At 34.6% G+C, this 20,188-nt stretch overlaps 1 protein-coding gene across 6 annotated transcripts in view; it reads right to left on the bottom strand.

The window, feature by feature from the left end:
- The window catches only part of TBC1D5 (TBC1 domain family member 5), a 466,695-nt gene that overhangs the window by 114,361 nt on the left and 332,146 nt on the right, over window positions 1–20,188 (bottom strand). For all 6 annotated transcript variants that reach the window (XM_039837041.1, XM_039837039.1, XM_039837045.1 and 3 more), the window contains 2 exons: window positions 14,269–14,411; window positions 928–1,034 (listed from right to left, as the gene is read on the bottom strand). In XM_039837041.1, coding sequence (XP_039692975.1) covers window positions 928–1,034; window positions 14,269–14,411 — 250 coding nt within the window. The remainder of the gene's footprint in view (window positions 1–927; window positions 1,035–14,268; window positions 14,412–20,188) is intronic.

Genomic DNA, 20,188 nt, shown 5'->3' with positions numbered 1-20,188 from the left:
TAAACAGAAAATATACTCAAATGTTGCAGTCATCAACTGAGGAGAGGGCAGAAACCCTTTAGAATCAAAATTTACGTTGAACATGGAGGCACAAGTCGATCAGACATGGCTTTGGCAATGGAAACCACAGACAGACTGACTCAAAGACAGCTCGACAACTGCCAACATGACTATTGGGAGTGCTGCCAAAAAGCCAAAGGCTGGGATTACCACCCAATGCCTGGCATTCTCGTACTCGTGTTTGAAGCTTTCTCCCTTATATTTCATCCAATATTTTTGTTTGGCTCAAACGCATCAAGAATTCACAGATTTTTTTAGATCATTAAATGTTCTTATTTTCAAGAAATATAACATTAGTTGTAAAAGAGCACACTTTTTCTCTGAAGTGTAAAGAAAATTTTGGTGACTTGCTTTAAGTTCAACTAGAGAAATCAGCATTAAAGTCTGTTTATTTTATGAGGTTACTCTTTACCCACAAATTATGAAATAATTTAGTATTTCATTGTATCATAAACTGATATAGAACTGGTCTTTTTTTTATAGCTCTAATGTCCTGGTCTTCACATGGCCCCCAAGGCTAAGCTGGTCCCTGTGAGGGGTTCCAATGATAATGAAGTGTGGTTATAAAGAGAAGCAGTTGCTCATCTACTTCCCTGAGTTCTGAGGAAGGCAGGAGGCCAGAACTACCTTCTGAGGGACAAGAGACATGTGCTCCAGTTTCTTATGGTAATGTCCACTTAATTCGCCTGCTGATTTGCTGGCCACTGAGGTATGTGAGTTTTGGCCTACAATTCTAGGCAAACACTTGCATTAGGCCCTTCATCTGCCATTAGACATATTCCCTATTAGGAATTCTTGGAGTCATACATAAAAACCAATTTTTTACCCAACTTTAAAAATTGTACATATCCTCCTGGGAAAGCTTACCTTTGGATCTCGAAGGAACAGAGCCTTAAGGATCAGTGAGTGGATATCCCCAATTCGTGGATAATGCATCAGAAGGCCAAGACAGGTCTGGTAGTTACTAGAGATCACTAAATAAGAAGGAAAAAAAATAATTCAGAAGCAATGCTTCTTAAGATGTTTGTATCACTGAGAATAAAAAAAATAACTGAGACTCAGAGAAAGCAAACCAATAACTCAATTGATTTGATAAAAGGAAACAGGGAGAAGGAATCTTTACCAAATGGCCTTTGAAGTAACACACTGCACTGTTAGCTGCAGTCTAATATACTAGCACTTATCCTCAGGGGCTGTTGGAAAGAAGAGCCTCGGATATAGATATGTGTGCATGTTTGCAATATAAATAAACTTATAAGCATGCATATTTACTGCCATTTATATGGCTGTATTTAAATGTCTCCAGTTTTGCTGCTTAGGAATTCGAACAAAAATCTTAGGAAAGGGAAAAACTAGTTTAAAATTTTCATAAAATAATATTTACCCTGATTATACTTCATAACTTACATGTTACATATATTCTTTTGTATATGTAAATATTACATAAATCAAAATTTAAAAAATGCAATTTCTTCCAGTTATTTGTTTTTCTAAAAGTAAAAAAAATGGGAAAATATCTATGCAGCATTTCTTGGATGAAAAATGTCAAAAATTTTCATAGATAAGCCCAACTGTGTGCCTTAGACTGTCATTTAATTTTTTTTTTTATATTAACCTAATTATGGGCACAATTACTAAAAACATCTTTTCAGGCAGGTCTATGTAAACTACTTCATTTCTTGGCAATTTATCTGCCACTGCTGTCACTGTTGGGCCCATTAATGATAGTTGTTTTGTAAGCCGCACTGAGTGACTCCACAGCACTGATTGTGAAGGAACTTTACAGTTACAACTTCCTGTGGCTGCAACAGAGCCCTTTTTATTAATCAGAGTAGTTAGTTGAAAAATATTTGATAGGAAAACAACTGTGGACAACACAAATCAGAAACAATTGTTTGTGACCAGAAATACTGTTAGTTCTTAAATTTCTTTTCCTTCCTCTGTTGGAAACACCATGTCACGCTATAGCTTCCTACCCCTCCCTCTGCCCATTACATTATGGAGAAAGGAGACAGGACTGGGCAAAATGAATAATTATAATCTATGTAAGGAATCACTTTATCATCTTCATTTCCGTTGCTGATCTGACAGCTTGTAATTTCATACATCTGCTTTCATTTGTAAGGCGCTCACTTATCCTACTCTTTCTATATCTGTTCAGACTCTTCTTATTCATTCATTTTGTCACATTCAAATTCAGTTACCTGTTGTCCTTTCTTCTCTAGAATTCAAAAAGCTAAGATATTGAGAATAGTATCATGTTTTCATGTATAGTCTTCCTATGAGATCTAACAAATAAATAAAATTTAGGTAATCAACTCATATTTCATAACTTGGAAAGTTATTCTCTCAAATGCTATGATTATATATTAGTAATTGACCAAGGAAGAGTTTTTTGTAAGAGAGGCAGGAGAGTTTTGTGGAAATGGTTCTTGGCTTGGGATTCAAAGATGTGGGTTTGAATCCTGGGACATCATTTGAATATTTCATAAAAAGTTGCTCAAAGATTAAATGACATAATCTGTGTGACTGATTTATAGCAGCTCATCCAAACCTGTTAAAAGTAACCTCTCTGAGCTCAAGTTTAGTCATTGGAAAACAACTTTCTGATCTAAATAAAATTATCTGCCTACCCCATTCAATACAAAAATCATATGTAGAATTTTACCTGCATTATCTCATATAGTTTCTATGACAATCTTCTTATAAGATACGATTACTATCCCTGTTTTACAAATGAAAAACTGATACTTGTAAAGGTTAACTCATTCGACCAAATCACACAGCCCTTGGTGTATAAGGCCAGGTATAGTACATATTTAGAAATATCTGTAAATTCTTGTATTTAGCTACCAAAATATCATATAAAACGAATAATCATGGATTAACTATAAAACAAAAATGGGCTAACAACAAAAAAAAGAAAACTTTACATCAAGGCTTTAACATATTATACCTCTCCCTGATAAGAAAGCCAATGTGGACGCACGTGTCCTGCAAGGTAACACAGAAAGCGTTCGATAAATGCAATGTACTCTGAAAAAAAAAAAATTTGTTGTAGGCCTACTACATGCAGGAAAAAATACAGTATTACGACATTTAGTGTTCTCAACTATTTAAAAACCCTTACTATTTAATATTCCCAGTTATAAAAAGGCAACATACAAAATGGATTTCAAATAGACCAGAAAACTAGGTGGGGTGAGGGAGTAAATCATAAATAAAAATGACAAAATGTTTATTCTTTAAAATCTTAGAGAAAGCCAAGTATAAAACAGGGTTATATCCTTCTCCATACAGAGTGATTTTCATCTAGTGTTTAAGTCCCTCATAAGATTTTGTCCTTCTAGGTTTTCCTCCCCAACTGCCACTGTGACAATGGTCTCTCTGAGCACCATCAATCACTGCAATAACCACTTTCAAAACCACACACTCTTCTGAAAAATAAAAAATGGAATGGTTCTTATTTCTCTAGTAGCTTTTGTACAAAATAATATGAGACTTTTCAACTGAAGTTTTAGAAAGAGGACAATCTCAAATTCAGAGTAGTCCACTCTTTGTCTAGAAAAAGACTTTTAAAATTGCTATTCTCATTGCTTTTCAAGCTTAATAAACTTTAAACAGAATTTATTTTAATCGGAGATCAAAAAACACAAGAGATCTCTACTCAAGATTTACACCTTTAAACATACAGTGCTGCAACTGAAAGGCAGTAAGTAAGCAAGCACCAGGGGCAAGGCTGCTGGTGGCTGGGTGTGAACACTGGAGAAAGAACTCGGTATTAGAAAAGTCAGAATTGCAGCATGTCAGCTCCAGAGCACCGCTGATAGTAGCTATGAAATCTGAAGCAAATCAGTTAACTGCACAGTCTTGAGTTTTCTCTACATCTCTATCTCATTAACCATTAAGGAAATAGATGATACAATGCAAAAAATTTTAAGTATTTTAAAGCAAGTTATTGCCATTAATGTAATAACTGTAGGAATGTGCTCGGAATGCGGCCCCAAATTCTATTTCCATATTTGTAAAATGTAATGGAAATGAAGTCTGAAAAAATTAGTGTGTATTGAGATTTAGGAAAGAAACAGTAAGCCTGATTCATAGTTTCTGCCTTTCTTAATTTTTAATCCAAATGAAGAAAAACTATAGGTCAGGTTATTTATTTATATGTTTGTTAGTTAATTTGAATACAGATATGTAGGCACATTTTATTTCATTGTGCTTAGTGATTTTTAATGCCATACTCAAAAATATAAATTTGCCAGTAGAAACAGTCGAAGTACAGAAAATATTCAGTATCCTGACAATATCCCTTTCTTTTTGTTAGACTTCTGTATTCACTCATTTAATGAACATTTATTATATAACTATTTTGTTCCATACACTGAGTTAAGTCCTAAGGACCTAACGAGAAATAAGACACAATTTCAACTTCCTGTTCATATTCCAGTGGAAGAGAAGCATAAGAATAATCGCAACATAGGACAGAGCTAATGACAGTGGCACATACAAAGGGCTGAGACAACTCCTAGAGTGGAAGTCTGTGAGGCTGGTGAGGGTGTCAGCCAACAGCATGTGGAAGCACATGGAGGCAGGACACTGAGTGGCCCCTACCGCGGGGCACTAAAGAGAAATGGAGACCTGGAGGGCGAAAAGTAGGTGGGAGTTTTGCATATATGTAGAGGATGGAGTTTAGATTTTACTCTGTATTTGCTAGCATTCACTGAAGAACTGTAAGTCATGTGATCAGATCTGTTTCTCAGGAAGAATGACGCTGGCACAGGGGGATAGTGAGAGGGAGGAAAAGAGGGACAAGAGGCAGGGGGCCAGGTAAAGTTCCTGGTGATACTACAGAGGAGAGATGAATACCTGAAGAGAGGAATGGGCAGAGGGATATATATAGTGGGCAGAAACTGCTGGAAAAATGAATAGGTCTTTTACGTGTTTAAATTTGGGGAGTGTGTGCTTATGGGAAACAGAAAAGCAATAGCAGACAATAAGACTTAGTAAAAATATTAACAAATTTACATAATAAGGCTACTTAAAGGATATAGCAACTTTTAATTATTTCTTTGTGGATGTTTTAAACATAGTTTTTATTTTTATGAAAGTCATCCATGTATTTAGTTTAAGGAGTCAAATCATTCTATAAGTCTGGTTATAAAAATAGCACTTGCTGTCTCCTACCCCCTATTTCCCACTCCCCAGAAGCATTTGCTTCATTTCAGCTGATTAAAAAAATTTTTTATCTTCTATATTGAGGAAATAAAAAAACATGCTAATGTTACTAGCTCTCATTTTAAATGTTATCTACTAACTGTCCATTCAAGAAGACAAAGCTTTAACTTGTCCTTAGCAGTGAAACCCAACCTTCCGTCAACCTCCACATCACACATGAATTCTTTGTCTCTTCCCCCATGAAGTTACATCATATTTTAGTTAGATCAGTTTTTAGAGTTTTCATTTTTACAACTAGGCAAATGTTAGCACAGCTGAGCATTACAGTATATCGTGACTACTTTCCTTTCTTGCATAGTTTCAGTTTTTTCCTGGAGTTTATAACTATCTTGTTTTTCATTTGTCTTGTGTATGTATTTAACACTAATTTAACCTTAAATGCTCTCCCAGTCCTATAAATCTCCTTTCAACACTTTTCAAAATTTTAAATATTTTGTCTATTTCTGGGTTTTTGTTTTTTTTTTTTGAAGAAATTTCTCATGAGGTCTTAGGCCTGCTCCTTCATCCTGGGGATGTCTTTTACCTCTTCCAAGTGTTATACCCTTATTTCCTAGAGTACCCAGATTACTCTTTTTTGCTTTACTTTCCCATTTTGGTAGAGCATATCCTCCAAAAGTTGCCAAAACTTGGAAGCAACCAAGTTGTCCTTCAGTAGGTGAATGGATAAATTGTGGTACATTCAGATAATGAAATACTATTCAGTGCTAAAAAGAAATGAGCAATCAAGCCCTGAAAAGACATGGAGAAAACTTAAATGCATAGTACTAAGTGAAGGAAGTTAATCTGAAAAGGTTACATAATGTATGATTTCAACTATATGACAGTCTTAAAAAAATAAAACTATGGTGACAATAAAAAGATAAGTGGTTGTTGCAGGTTAGAGGGGAGGAAAGAATAAACAGAACACAGAGGATTTTAGGGCAGGGACACTACTCTGTGTGAGACTACAATGATGGATACATGTCATTATACATTTGTCTGAATGCACAGAATGAACCACAAGGTGAACTGTGGACTTTGGGTGATCACGATGTAACAGTGCAGGTTCATCAACTGTAACAAATTTTATACTGCAGTGAAGGATGCTGACAGTGACGTTAGCTGTGTGTATGTAGGGGTGGGGATAGAAGAGAACTCTGTACTTTTTGCTCAATTTTGCTGTGAATCTAAAAATTCTCTAAAATATAAAGTCTCTAAAAAATAAAAGAATAAAAAATCTAGACATTAAAAAACGATGATGTGCTACTATGGTATATTAGCCTATGTCAGTGAAATTTTATAAGATATTTAAACTAAAATATAAATATAAATGGTATTTGTAACTCAAAGGGTACAATAATATCCACATCTGAGATGGTCATAAAAACGACTGGAAATGTTTAATGTCTGAGAGGGAAGAGAGCTGGCAGTCAGGAACTGCTTAGACACTCCTACAAAAATAACACCGCCAATTTATGCTTTGAGAAAACCTCTGTGACACATTACCCTGTGATTTAAGAGAGTCTTTGTTTCTAGTCCCTGAGGTTGAGTAAAGCTTTTCCAGAAAAGACATGTAAATTCAATCTGTAGTTGAAACAAACTGCATTTTGACATCAGTATAACGTTGAAAATGCTCTTAATGAGAAAACAGAGAAAGAGGAATTCTAGCGTAGGACAGATGGAAACACTGGCAGATAGACAGGTAGTGGTTGAAAAGCAGAGATCTAAAATGAAATAAAAAAGAACAATGTTTTATACCATGAAGAAGTAACAATTGTCACACCAGGCTAGGTTAAGAAATGGCTAAGGAGAGAGATCTTTACAGAAAACTGAGGAAAATTATAGTTTTGTAATATGTTTATGCTGGCTGAAAAAACAAATTGGGAAGTAGGTAGAAGTGCCAAGAAGGAAATTTTTCCATTTACAAAGTGTTCAGGGAGAAAGTAAATTAAAAGAGATTAATATTTGAGAGATAATTTCTGATTAGAAAAATCTACAGTTAAATGAATTTGATTATAGTGTTTAAGTATTAACACAATTCATAAGAAAAATAGAAAGTATGTTACACTGTAATGAGAGAAAATGTTTTTCCTTGATGCTAGTTGAAAAAATAAAAATTTAAATCAATAAAAATGTAAAAAATTTTAGATGCTTAATTTAAAAAGTAGACAATGCTTTCTTTAAAAAGTCATGTAGAAAAGTGTATTTAAAAAATCATTATTCACTTGAGTTGATATTCTAAGAGTTTTTGGGCACCTATCCTTAGCCATTTCTGCACACAAATCCATGTCCCGCCCCAAGGTGTCTAGAGTACCCTCTGTCTGAGATCACTCCAAATACTATCTGAACACATGCAGAACTTTAGATGCTCTGAGATAGGGAAGAACTATAAAAGGTGGTTCTGGTCCTGAGGAGCCTGCAATCTAGTTGAGAAGATGGGACTAACATGCAACAATAAGGAACAAATAAGATAGAATATGATCAAGTGCTATGTTGAGTGGTATTGATTAAAATCTTACAGGACTGCAAAAGTGAGAGATCTATGAGGGCTAGAATAACTGGGAAGAGTTTAGGAAAAAGCTACCTTGCCTTAGGTCTGAAAATAGAAGCACGATTTAGATAGAGCCAGGGGAAAAGGGGGAACAAGAGTGACTTATAGTATGAAATAAGTCAGTAAAAAAAAAATCATGTGATGAGAGTATGGCTATTAATAAACTATAGGAGTCATGGCTTATAATATTTTCTTATGTCTTAACGTTTATCCTTTTGGATATAATCTTAATCCATATAATCTGGCAAAGAATCCAAAAAGCACTTCTTATAACACATAAGGGAGTAAAGATGTTTATGGTTTGATTAAAATGTTAGGGAATAATTCTCTTTAGAAATGGATACTGTGTACCTTTAGTAAAGCAAAAGTTTTTCAAAAACAGCCATTTGACCATCATTGCAAAGTTAAAATCTGTATAGATAATGTTCATAGTGTTATTTTTTTCCAATGTGAATTTCACTTTTACTTAATAAGATCAAGGTAGAGCTTGAGGAATAGAAAAGGTAATGTGAGAACCAGTCTGCTTGTCAACAGTCACGTGGCCCTGAGCTGGTTTTCCCTAACTTCTAAACTTGGAGACTGGGCTCAGTCTCTGAAATCTCATCAAGAACACAGTGTTTGTAAGAAATCTATTAAGCAGTTGAATATTATACCTGCCTGACTGAATTACTTTCAAAGATAATAAGAGCTTTGTTCAAGGGATATTAAGAAAATCTTAACGCTTTTGTTAAAAATTAAACATGAGGTGCTGACAGCAGTGAAGTGGGTAAATAAGAACTGAGTAGAGGCAGAGATCTACCCACAGAGTGTGATTGTTTTAAACTACTTTACTGTCAGGGCATTGTATTAGTTTGCTAGGGCTGCTGTAACAAAGTATCCAAAACTGGATGGTTACAACAAAAGGAATTTGTTGTCTAACAGTTCTGGAGGCTAGAAGTCTAAAGCCAAGGTGCTGTCAGGGCCATGCTCCCTCTCCAACCTGTAGGGAAGAATCCTTCTTTTTCTCTTTTAGCTTCTTGTGGCAGGGCTGTTTCTTCTGAGGGCTCTAGGGAGAATCTGTTCTATGACTTTCTCTTAGCCTTTGGTGACAGCTGGAAATCTTTGTCATTTCTTGGCTTGTAGATGAATCACTACAATCTTTGCCTCTGTTTTCATATGGTGTTATTTTCCATGTTCTCAGTCATATTTCAGTCAGGGCCTGCCCTACTCCAGTACAACCTCACCTTAACTAATTATATCTGCAACCACCTATTTACAAATAAGGCCATATTCTGAGGTACTAGAGGTTAGGACTTCAATATATGTTTTGGAAGAATATAATTCAACCTATAACAGGCCTCATTATCTGTGCCTGTAAAATCAGGATATAGGATTAAATACAGTGAATCTTAACCATTTTTTAAATAGATATTCCTTTGGGAAGATGATGAAACCTATATACTCCTGACCCAGGGAAACACACACCTGTACAGTATTTTGCACAGTGTCAGGATGATCACAGGCCCTTTGAAAGCCTCCTTTGAACCCCTAGGAGGTATGGACCCAAGTAAAGAATGCTGTCACTGAAGGAAGGCTCTGAGTTTCTCAAAGTACATCATCCTTTGAGCTACAAATATATTACCTATAGCTCCAAAAGGACACATGTAATGCCCAAAGCCATCACCACTCTGGATGCTAGAGGCAAGGGCATCATGAGTCAGAATCCACTGCGATGGAATAAAAACTTGACACCAATGTTCCATTTGGAATGCTGAAGCTGGCAAATTGTTCATCTTCCGCTAGTTCTTGACCTTGGCCTACAATGTAAGCTCATCTAATTAGTACTGCCCTCCCATATATTCTAGCCCATCTTGTCCTGTGTCCGCTTCCTGCTACTCCCCACTCTCTCAATCCTTTTCTCTGAAAACCAATGCCTTTCTCTCTGAGCTTAGCCTTCCTGGAGCCACAGCTGTCCCTGCGACCTCCAGTGGTGGTGGTGAGGGGCACCACCTTGCCTCTCCGACTCTGTTTCAAAACTATTGCTTCCTATCTTCCTCTGAAGTTCATGCCATCTATCTATACCTCCATCAAGTCCCTTCATTGCTGTCATCTGTGCACCAAGATAGCTGGCAAATAGTAGGCGCTCCATAAATACTGGTTGAATGGTTGATTCTTTGAATAAATAATTGAATAAAAGATGTTTTCTTGGTTACTCTTCTACATTTATTTGAAACTTTCATTGCTTTACTCACTGTGCTGCTTTCTATATCTTTCTCTATCATGATTCTAGGTGAAGTGTCCCCGGAGGACCAAACAAAAATCCCAGCTCCCTCAGAATTCCTTGCTCTCCTAAATGACTTACTTTCTCCTTTAATAACATCATCCATTTTGGTCCCACCCAGAACTGCTCCATGTCTTCTTGTTTGACCATAACCTCTGATTTTGGCTCTCATACTCTACCTCTAATTCCTTGACACTGATTTCCCCATAGTTTTTCCCTGGCCACGTTTCCCTCCCTCTGCATCCTAAACCACTCTCTTAAAATGCATTCAACACCCTCTGCCCTTCTGCCTCCCTTCAGATATGCCTAATTCATTTGGATGTGGGCCTAACTTGAAGCTGGAATCATTACCTTCCTCCTTTGTATCTCACCTGGACTGGTGAGCATGGCTGGGAAGAAACATAAACTTGAAGCCTGGTGCCACTGCCCACTGCTTGTCTTCGTAGGATCCTCAACAGCTAGATCAGGCTTGTCCTAATTCTTGGTCAGCCATTTCCCAGCCATTCCTTTCAAACCCCTAACATTAACCTGACCCATTCACAGTAAACAATCTTGCTTGCTCGTTTATCAGACATGGAATTCCTCTAATTTCCACCTTTTCCACCTATAAACTGGTCTTCTTCTGAAATCTGCCTTGTGCCTGCCTCCTTCCAGGATCAGCATGTATTTATTCCTATTCCACAGCTAGTCTTCCACAGGACTCCTGACCTCTGAGCCCTTATTTCTTCAATTATGTCACTAAAAAGATTACTCTGCACTGGGAGCTGTTTTAGATGGTAGGACACAGTAGGAAAACCAAGACAGAAAAAATCCTGTCCTTCGTTGGGGTGTATGTGAGGGTATGAAGAACAAATAACAAACAAGTAAAAAACTTCAATAATTTATAAGATAATTAACCTTTTCATAGATCTTATCCATGGAACAGGAGGGAAAAAATAGTGCTGACAGGTGAAGGAGGAACTTAAGACTAGTTTCAGAAGTAAACCTCTCCATCAGCTCTCCCCTACCTCCAAGGTGCCCTGGTCTCATTCTAAAGACAGGTATCAACATTCCTTGCCCTTGCATTGACCTCTAGTTATATCTATCTTCTCTTCTCTACTGACTTTCTCTAAAGATTACTCTACATATGCTATCTCCACGTTCTATCTTCTTTATTGGGTTGACTTTTTAGTTGAAAATGTAATGCATACATTAAACTACACCAGCAACAAAACTGTAGACAAGGCTATTGTAATTTTTAACTGTCCGGTCTCCCTTTAACCCACTGGGATCCATCTTCTACCCCACCACTCCATCATATCCATTCTGGCAAAGGTATCCCACAGAACCACATCTGCGGGGACTTTTCCAGACTTACTTCACTGTACCTCAGCATTCCTGACCCCTGTCACCTTCCTTGGCTCAGATGATATAGTTCTGTGAGGTTATAACACAAGTTCTTCCTTCTCTGGTGTTAACCCTGAAAACTAACTTAAACACTGATGTTAAACACAGCGTTCCACCTTTGCCCACGTTCTTTTTCTGTAAGCACCGACCATAGGTAGGCTAACCACATAATTCTTATGACCCTAATGAGATGTCTTTGAGAGTGAGAGTGGGCAGTATTAATAACTACTACTCTTGCATAGCAGGTGGAAACCGAGACTGTCCCAAACGAACTGGAACCTATGGTCACCCTATTCTTAGGAGATCACATCCCTTGTTATGGGTTTAACTAACACATATCTATTAATCGTGTAAAACATTATGTAGCCTTGATACTCACATTGAGCTTTATTTCCCAAATCTTCAAGTTATTCTTTCTTACAGATACCTCACTTCCAGTATAGCCAAAACTCAATCACTTGCATTCCTAAAACCTACCATTTCTTATATTTCCTATCCAAGTTATACATATTACTGGGTCACTCAACTCTCCAAGCTGGGGATCATTTTAGACTTCCTGTTCTCCCTCACCCATCATAATCACCAAGACATGCTGACTTTGGTTTTAAAGATTTCTCCGATATACTCTTTCCCTCCCTGGACTACTCTCATAACCTTTGATCCGATTTCATTGCTCCAGTCTTGTCTTTTGCAAGTCTATTTTACACTGCTGCCAGAGTGACATAAAACTGACCACAGTTCTGATTTGAACCTTTCAATAGCTCACTATCACTTACAGGATCAAGACTTTTACCACGATCCCATTCCTGTTTACTCTTTAGTCTCATATCTCGTTAGTCTATCTCTCTCTTTTCACTCTAATAATACCAAATAGCTTCTAGCACACGCACATATACACAACCTCCATTAAGCTGTTTCCCACTTATTCGTGCTGCCAGGAATGCAAGTCCCCTTATTTAGCTTGCCAACATCTACATCGTTGTCTCTAGTCACCCACAGCTGGCCAAGAGGGGAGCTCAGTGCCTCTCCTTTAAACTTTCTAACTATCTGTCCAAAACTCAACCACATCAGCGGATATGTTAGTTTGAAATTAATTACATCAGTCTTTCCTATGAGTTGGTAAGCTTCTTGGGGACAGGGACAGTCCCCCTTAAATACTAATAAATAGTCATCCTGTTTTAGAAGATCTCATCCACTGCTATGGTTTTAAAAAGGCAAATTAAATTGGACTAAATACTGAAATGAATAAACAACTTGCATTTTTCCACATGTGCTCATATGTTTTATAACAACATCAATGGAGGGATTAAAAAATGTGTAAGAGCTTCAGCTGCCAAAAATTTGCCTGTTTTATGAAATTAATTTTAAAATTTCAGCATAGGAAACAGGATGATTAAATTAAAAATATAGTTGTGATATGCCAAAGTTAAGAAAGGAGCAAATAATTTTTAAGACTATAGAAAATCAAAATAAATGTTAATAATTCTTTAGTTTGAAATATTTTGTGAAAATATTATCCAAAAGCATTTTTAAATAAGAAGTTTCTCATTCCTTTTTTTTAATTACTGATATTAAAAAAAATTCTGCAACTTTAAAATGGGAAATTAGTATTGAATATTCTAAAATCTAGTATCCATCAAATCTACTCAAACATCCTTCTTTACTTCCCAGATGTTTCCTCTTATGATTTCCACATTCTTATATGATTAACTTTGAATCAGAAAGAAGGTACTTTTTACTTTGTCTGTCAAAACTCAAACTATTTGACCTTCAAGGCACAGGAAAAAAAACACACTTTTTGGATAAAATGTGGTACTCCTGTCATTTATTCATTCAAGTAATTTTGGAGAAATTGAAAAAGTATAATCTAAAATTTTAGAGAATATTATTAGTGTTACCAGAGGCATAACAAGAGCATCTGGCACAACTAGTATTCAATGAATAAATACAAGAGAGCCACATAGCAATTTAACAGTCAAGATTATAAATGACTCCAAATAGTTTATAGTCTTCTGAAAAAGTCCTACTCTCATGATAGTTTTTTATTTCCTACTTAGTCATCACTTTATGCAATCTTTCCTAATTATATTTTGGTTTACAAATATTGTTTTGTGAAGTGTAATTATTTTTCTGAAAAGGAAAATGAAATAAAGGATTGTTTTGAAATTTAAAACATGCTCTGATATTTTCTTCAAGCTGAGGATTATCTGACTATTCAAAAGGGACAGGCACTGGCTTTCTAGCTATGGCAAGCACCCTAAAGTAGATCAGATGAGATGGAATACAGTTACCATTTGGCACTCCATTGAGAAATACATTTGGCCAACATATAACTGAGAAGCTAAAATAATTTTAAATGTAATATTTATATTTTTAAATTGACAAGTTGTTAATACTATAAAAACAGCTCAAATCTCCTGATAAACATCCTTGAATACTACCTACCTGTCAGAAGGTGGAGCTCTAAACATATCTGAAATACTGGCTTTTTCTATATGCATTTCACAAATATGTGTAATGAGGAGATTAAAGTAAGAGTAAAGTCTTTAGAAAAATGGTTCTGAAGAAGATTCCAATTCTCTCAAGATAAAATCACCCACATCTCTCAATATGTACATGGTTAACTAACAAAAAAGATATTTACTATGTTCCTTTGAAACTTCAATGTACTGCCTACCGTAAAATGTAGGCATGATAATTCAGAATAAAAGACAAAGTATATTTAAAAGATTAAAAAAATTTTTTAAAATCAGGATCACCTACTTGAATTGTAGGCAAGGTCATTAACACTTACGAGCATCTCGGATGTAGAGTAACATGGCTATGAAGATATAATCCACTAAACTCAGGCTGAGGCCATCTGCAAACAAGGCATCCCAGACCACCAGGAGATCCTGCAGGGGGAACTCTCGTCCAAACAGCAGCCGTACCCATCGTCTGGAGAAAAACAAAACCAAATTCAGAAAACAGTACTTTTCAGAGTAACATAAAGAGAGAAATCATTTTTCCTGTAACTGTGAAAAAATTATAATTTTTAACTGATCACAATGAGCAAATATTATATATCAAAAATATAATAAAGTAAAATCTAAGTTTTAAGCTTTTGAATGAATTTTGTAATTTTATAACTATGCCAATGTCATTAAACTTTATTTCTATATGTATAAAACAAAAGTACAACATTTGAAAAGGGTAGAAATCTTTTCTATTTAATAGAAATCGCAAACCTCAAAAAGGCAAAGAGAAAAGTAAATGTATTGTGGTCTGCCACATATGTAACGTTATGGTTAAAAAATATAATTTTCCTAAATTTTATTATCACTACTGATTTTCTTTTTTAACTAGATGTTTGCAAATGGTCATATGACAAAGTACTATAGCCAAATAGAAAACTTCTTTCTCACACTTCACTATTTAAAAAATACTCATTTTAAAATTAAATGAGGGAAAAATAGTAGATATTTCTGTATTTTTTGGGTCAAGCAGAGTTATTTTAAATGAAACACAGAGTGATACTTAATTTTTAACTTTAGATATACCTGATAAGCGAGGCAATGTTTCTAGATGTGTTTTTCAAAATATAGTCACTTCTAAGGCCAGGAAAATGGATATCTAAGCATAAGCATCTCATAAGAATACTGAACGAGGTTTGTATATAATTATATATATATATACATATATATATATATATACATATATATATATATACACACACACATATATATGTATGTAATTATATAACCATATGATCAAATACTTAAATAGTAACACTTCACACTTTCAACAAACACTATTTATATCTAATTCTTATAAGAAAATTAAAATAATTCACTTTGATATGTTTTTAGCCATTTACTTCTAATTTCATATAACACAGTTATAATTTCCTTACACAAACCTTTCTCTAGGAACTTCAGCTAGAATTCTGTGTGATTCTGGCACATAGCAAAAATTCAATAATGCCAATGTTCCAGTACCACCAAATACTACAGAATAGAGGAAACCGTTAAAAAATTAGTTATTAGATATTACCACTTTGTAGAATTCAAAACCAAACATAACCATCTGTGGGGTTAAAGTGAGGCCAAAAAAAAAAAAAAATCAAATACTTTCTTCAGGAATTATTACATTTAAGGAAGAATCATAACTGTGACAAAGTAGTGCATAATCATACATATGCATCGCAGTCTATTAGGAACCATATGACCAAATACTGAAATTCTTTTATTCATATTATCAACTTAATCAACAGAATAATTACATTTTATTTTCAACTACATTTGAAATTAAGTTACTCATTTTTTCAGGAAAAAATTCTAATGCCTAAGTAACATTTATCTTTTTAAAAATGTTATTATACTGTTCACGATTTTATCTATCTTTTAATTTACTCCACTGCTAATATGAGAGATGACTAAAACAAAACATATCTTTTTGTCTAACATGCCTATATTTATGCAGCTTAGGAAAAAAACATTGTTCCCCTACACACTTCTAATTCTTTCAAATCACAAATACTAATATTTACTGGTTTAAGGAGTATAAAACTATCTCTAAATCCAATAGGTGCTCTTCTTAATTACAAAGAATTAACTGGTCTTGCAAAGAGTATTAAGGGATCCAGAGAATGGGCAAAACCGAGAGTAGCTAGATTAAACCATTTTGGGCACCTGTTTAAAGGATCTTTAAACTGGTAACTATATCTTTATTAGTAAATCACTAAACATGTCGAATGTGGTTATTCACAGGTATTCAACTGAGAGAACGAGAAGAAAAATTCATCAGTGTAAAAAACTGATGAGGATCTAATGTATAAGATGGTGACTATATTTGATAACACTGTATTATATAATTAAAATTTGCTAAAAGAGTAGAACTTAACTGTTCTCACCAAAAAAAAAAAAAGAGAGAAAAGAAAGACAGAAAGAAAGACAGAAAGACAGACAGACAGAAAGAAAGAAAGAAAAAGAAAGAAAGAAAGAAAGAAAGAAAGAAAGAAAGAAAGAAAGAAAGAAAGAAAGAAAGAAAGAAAGAGAAAGATGTGAGGTGATATATGTATTAATTAACTAGATGGGAGGAATTCTTTCAGTGCACACCTACATCAAATCTTTAAAATGTATGCTTTAAATATCTTTCACTTCTATTTGTCATTATACCTCAGTAAAGCTGAAAAATATAACTAAATAAGTAAATAAGCATTATCTTGGTTTGATGAACTGGCAAATTTTGGCTGACATTTAACTGATTTCTCCTGGTTCAAATCTAGATGTTAGTACAAAATCAAGCATCATTACCTACAAAATAGTACTGTGCCCTGAACTTGTCTCTTTCACATTTAGAGGTTATTTTAATACTTTCCTTATTTGAATAAGCCCATTTAGAAAATACTGACTGCTGCTGTTTCCTGGAAGGCATTGCTTTTGCTTAACACCTTCTTAAGTGTTGGGGGAAAATTTTGTGTTTTCTCTTCTTTTTCCTATAGAAAGAAAAATCACTTTTGAAAAAGTTGACATCATGCTGTAGTAGCAAAAAAAGGAAATAAAGAAGGTTAATACACACCTCGGATTAGAATACAATATTATCTTTTCCCCGTTCCTCAAAGCTCAAATTCCTCTCATTTTCTAATGGACAATCATATCTTTGGTTTCATCACAGTGTGTCAAAAGCAAAAAAAGGAACAAAACAGCCTATTTTTTAGAAACAGTTTAAATTCCTATTACTTCCATAACAAAATGCCCAGTTATTGCTCAGATTTCTCTTGCAACCTTCCTGCTGATTAGGGTTGTGTTAGCTTAGCTTCAAAAATGACCCCACGGATAGATATACACAGCAATTTCTACTGCAGCACCATCAGGAGTGGGAACTGCAAACATCTAGTAATCTACATTGAATAAAACATATCCTCAAAACTACACAGAATGTAAGTCTTCAGTACTTTTATATTTAATGTATAATCTATGATGTGCTGCTTTATAAATGTTTTACATTGCTTTAGTTTTAAAGTTTCACCTTGCCAAGTACACTGCTAAATAATTCCAGGGCAAGGACCAAATTTTGTGTGTGTGTGTGTGTGTGTGTGTGTGTGTGTGTGTGTGTGTGTGTGTTAGAGAGAGAGCGAGAGAGAGAGAGAGAGAGAGATCCAAAACATTCTTTGTAAAGAGCTCTGTACATTTTGCTAAGTGCTCTATGTATCTACCAAGGTCCTGTTAAACTTACTGTATGCTTCTGAGAAGCAAAGGTTTAGCTAAATTGGAAATACAGGTATTGTTCTTGTTAGTGACAGCATAAAAATAATGTAGTAAATGGAAAAAGGCCAGAAACACATAAGAAAAAAATTTATTATTAGATGCCCAGCGTGTTTCTTTTACATAAGACTGTTAGTAAGTTGTATATACAAGTATATTGAATTAAAGCAAAATACAGTTTCTTCAATTTTATATGTGATTATAGGAAAATTAAGGCCTAATTCTCAAAATATTTAAGTATCATATGACTAAGGGAATGCTTTGGGACCAACAATGACCTTCTCAATAATTTAATCATTTTTATCCCAACTGAATTTAGTTCATACATATATTTACCACACACAAAATTTCCTGTGCTATTTTAGGCTTTCTTCATTGAGCTTAAATGCCAAGAAAAAATTCAGTTCTTTATGGAATTTAACAGAAATTATTTCAGTAAGCTTTTGTATTCTTTGAAAAGAAAAGTTACTCCAAGAAATGAGGTCTTACGAAGAAGTCACTCGTAAAATTAACATGCTTTTATTGCAGTTAAAAATATTTAGCAGGAGTTTAAGTTACATTTAAGTATAGTATTAAACCTTTCCTTTCCCTTTAAAGATAGCTTCAGTTTAATTGCTTGATACTATTAATTTTGCTTTATGTATGTTACACCTGCAGATTGCAATGCTCATAATGTACACATGTTATCACGTGTGATAATACAGTAATTTATAATTTACCAGACCCACTTGGTAATTAAAATCTACACAAACAAAAAAGGCCATCTGAAGTATTATATTGAATAATAAACCACTCAAAGACAGGACAGTTTCTACGTCTCCACTTATACCACTATTCCCAATTTTAAATTTCTGTGTAATTAAGTTGCTATCCTCAGAGGATCAGTAACTCCTGATGGTATTGTTGCTTGGTGAATGACCCATGGAAACACCAAGAAAAATCCATTTTTTTATCAATCAGTTTATGAAAATAACCAATTTGACTGATGTTTAAATAAACATAGCCTTAATCCAACATAGCTATAGTGGGATTATACGTGAAGAAATTTATATACCAAATTTTCATTTGTTTCTTTTCTTTTCCTTTAATGGCCTTTTAGTGAGATATGGATATGGCCACCTTGGAATGAACAAATAAAGTACAAAAAGGTATATTCAATTTAATTTAATAAGCATTATAAGGGCATCTTAAGTAACCTGTGATCACAAAACGGTAACACTGGGTAAGTGTATTGGAACACAGAAAAGTAATGCTGAATTTTTTGCTTAATGGTATTTTTTTGTTGTTGTTGCTTTCTGTTCACTTGTACTTTTCAAAGCTAATAATTAATTATTAAATAATCCTTGCCTGGTAGGAAATAAACACAGAATCCAAATTCTGTATTATACCGGAGAAAAAGCAGATATAAATGTTCATCTCTGTGGTTGCTGTCTCCTTGACTGAGTTTAGACTCCTATTATGTTGGGTTCCTTTGTACCCAGTTATTTTCAAATTAATTTACCTTTAGTTTTACTTTATATCAACTCTGTGACAACAGTCTTAAAATTAAAACCAAATATTGCAGTTGGTTTTATGGTCACAAGGCATTCTCATCTTGGAGAGGGTCACAAGGCATTCTCATCTTGGAGAGCAAAGCCACAAAAGATGGAAGCCAAAATAAATAATTTTGTTCTCCAATTTCATATTAATTATTTTTCTATGGCTCTTTAAAATACATTACTGAAGATGCTTAGACTGTTTACCAATTTTTTAAATCCAGTCAATTATTTCAATTTGGTCCATTTAAAAATATTTGTGATCCGCATGCATTACAGAAAGATCTGAATACTTCAAGCCCATCAAACTTACTTCAAAAAGAGAAGGAACTGAAATTTGAATTAGTTATTATCTTTAAACAGCTCAATTTTGCTTTCTAAGTGCTCCTTGTAATCCATGGGTTGAACCCAGCTTGAATTTGACTTTCTGGGAACACATGTTAAACCTAATTTAACCCCCACAGGATAAGTACATGAAGTGTTTAAAGGGTATTTTAGACTTTGAGGAAAATTCTCTGTTCCTTTCGGAGGGCAGTACATAGCCCTTTATTAAGGAAGGTTTCTTATTCCAAAAATAAGTTCCTAATAATTATCACCCATTCCTACTGTAATTTATTCTCTTTACTAAGTATCTGAAGCTTGTTTTTTTTATCAGAACTATAATACACCCTTTGCAAAAATAGTCTGAATGGAAAGCAGAGGCTTGTGTATCTATGTTTTTCCAGAGTATAAGATGTTCATGAGAATGTTGAGCATAGATGATCATCGCATATTTTCAGGCTGTATAATGGTTGACCATTTCTCTCTCTCTCTCTCTCTCTCTCTCTCTCTCTCTCTCTCTCACACACACACACACACACGTTCACATAACCCTTTCTTAGAGCCATACCTGCTATTTAGATTACAAGTATGATATTTCAAGGACTGAGTAATT

Source organism: Pteropus medius, unplaced genomic scaffold (genome assembly GCF_902729225.1).
Source record: "Pteropus medius unplaced genomic scaffold, Ma_sr-lr_union100, whole genome shotgun sequence".
NCBI classification, from domain to species: domain Eukaryota; kingdom Metazoa; phylum Chordata; class Mammalia; order Chiroptera; family Pteropodidae; genus Pteropus; species Pteropus medius.
The sequence above is the reverse complement of the archived record's forward strand: the minus strand, read 5'-3'. Positions and strand labels throughout refer to the sequence as shown.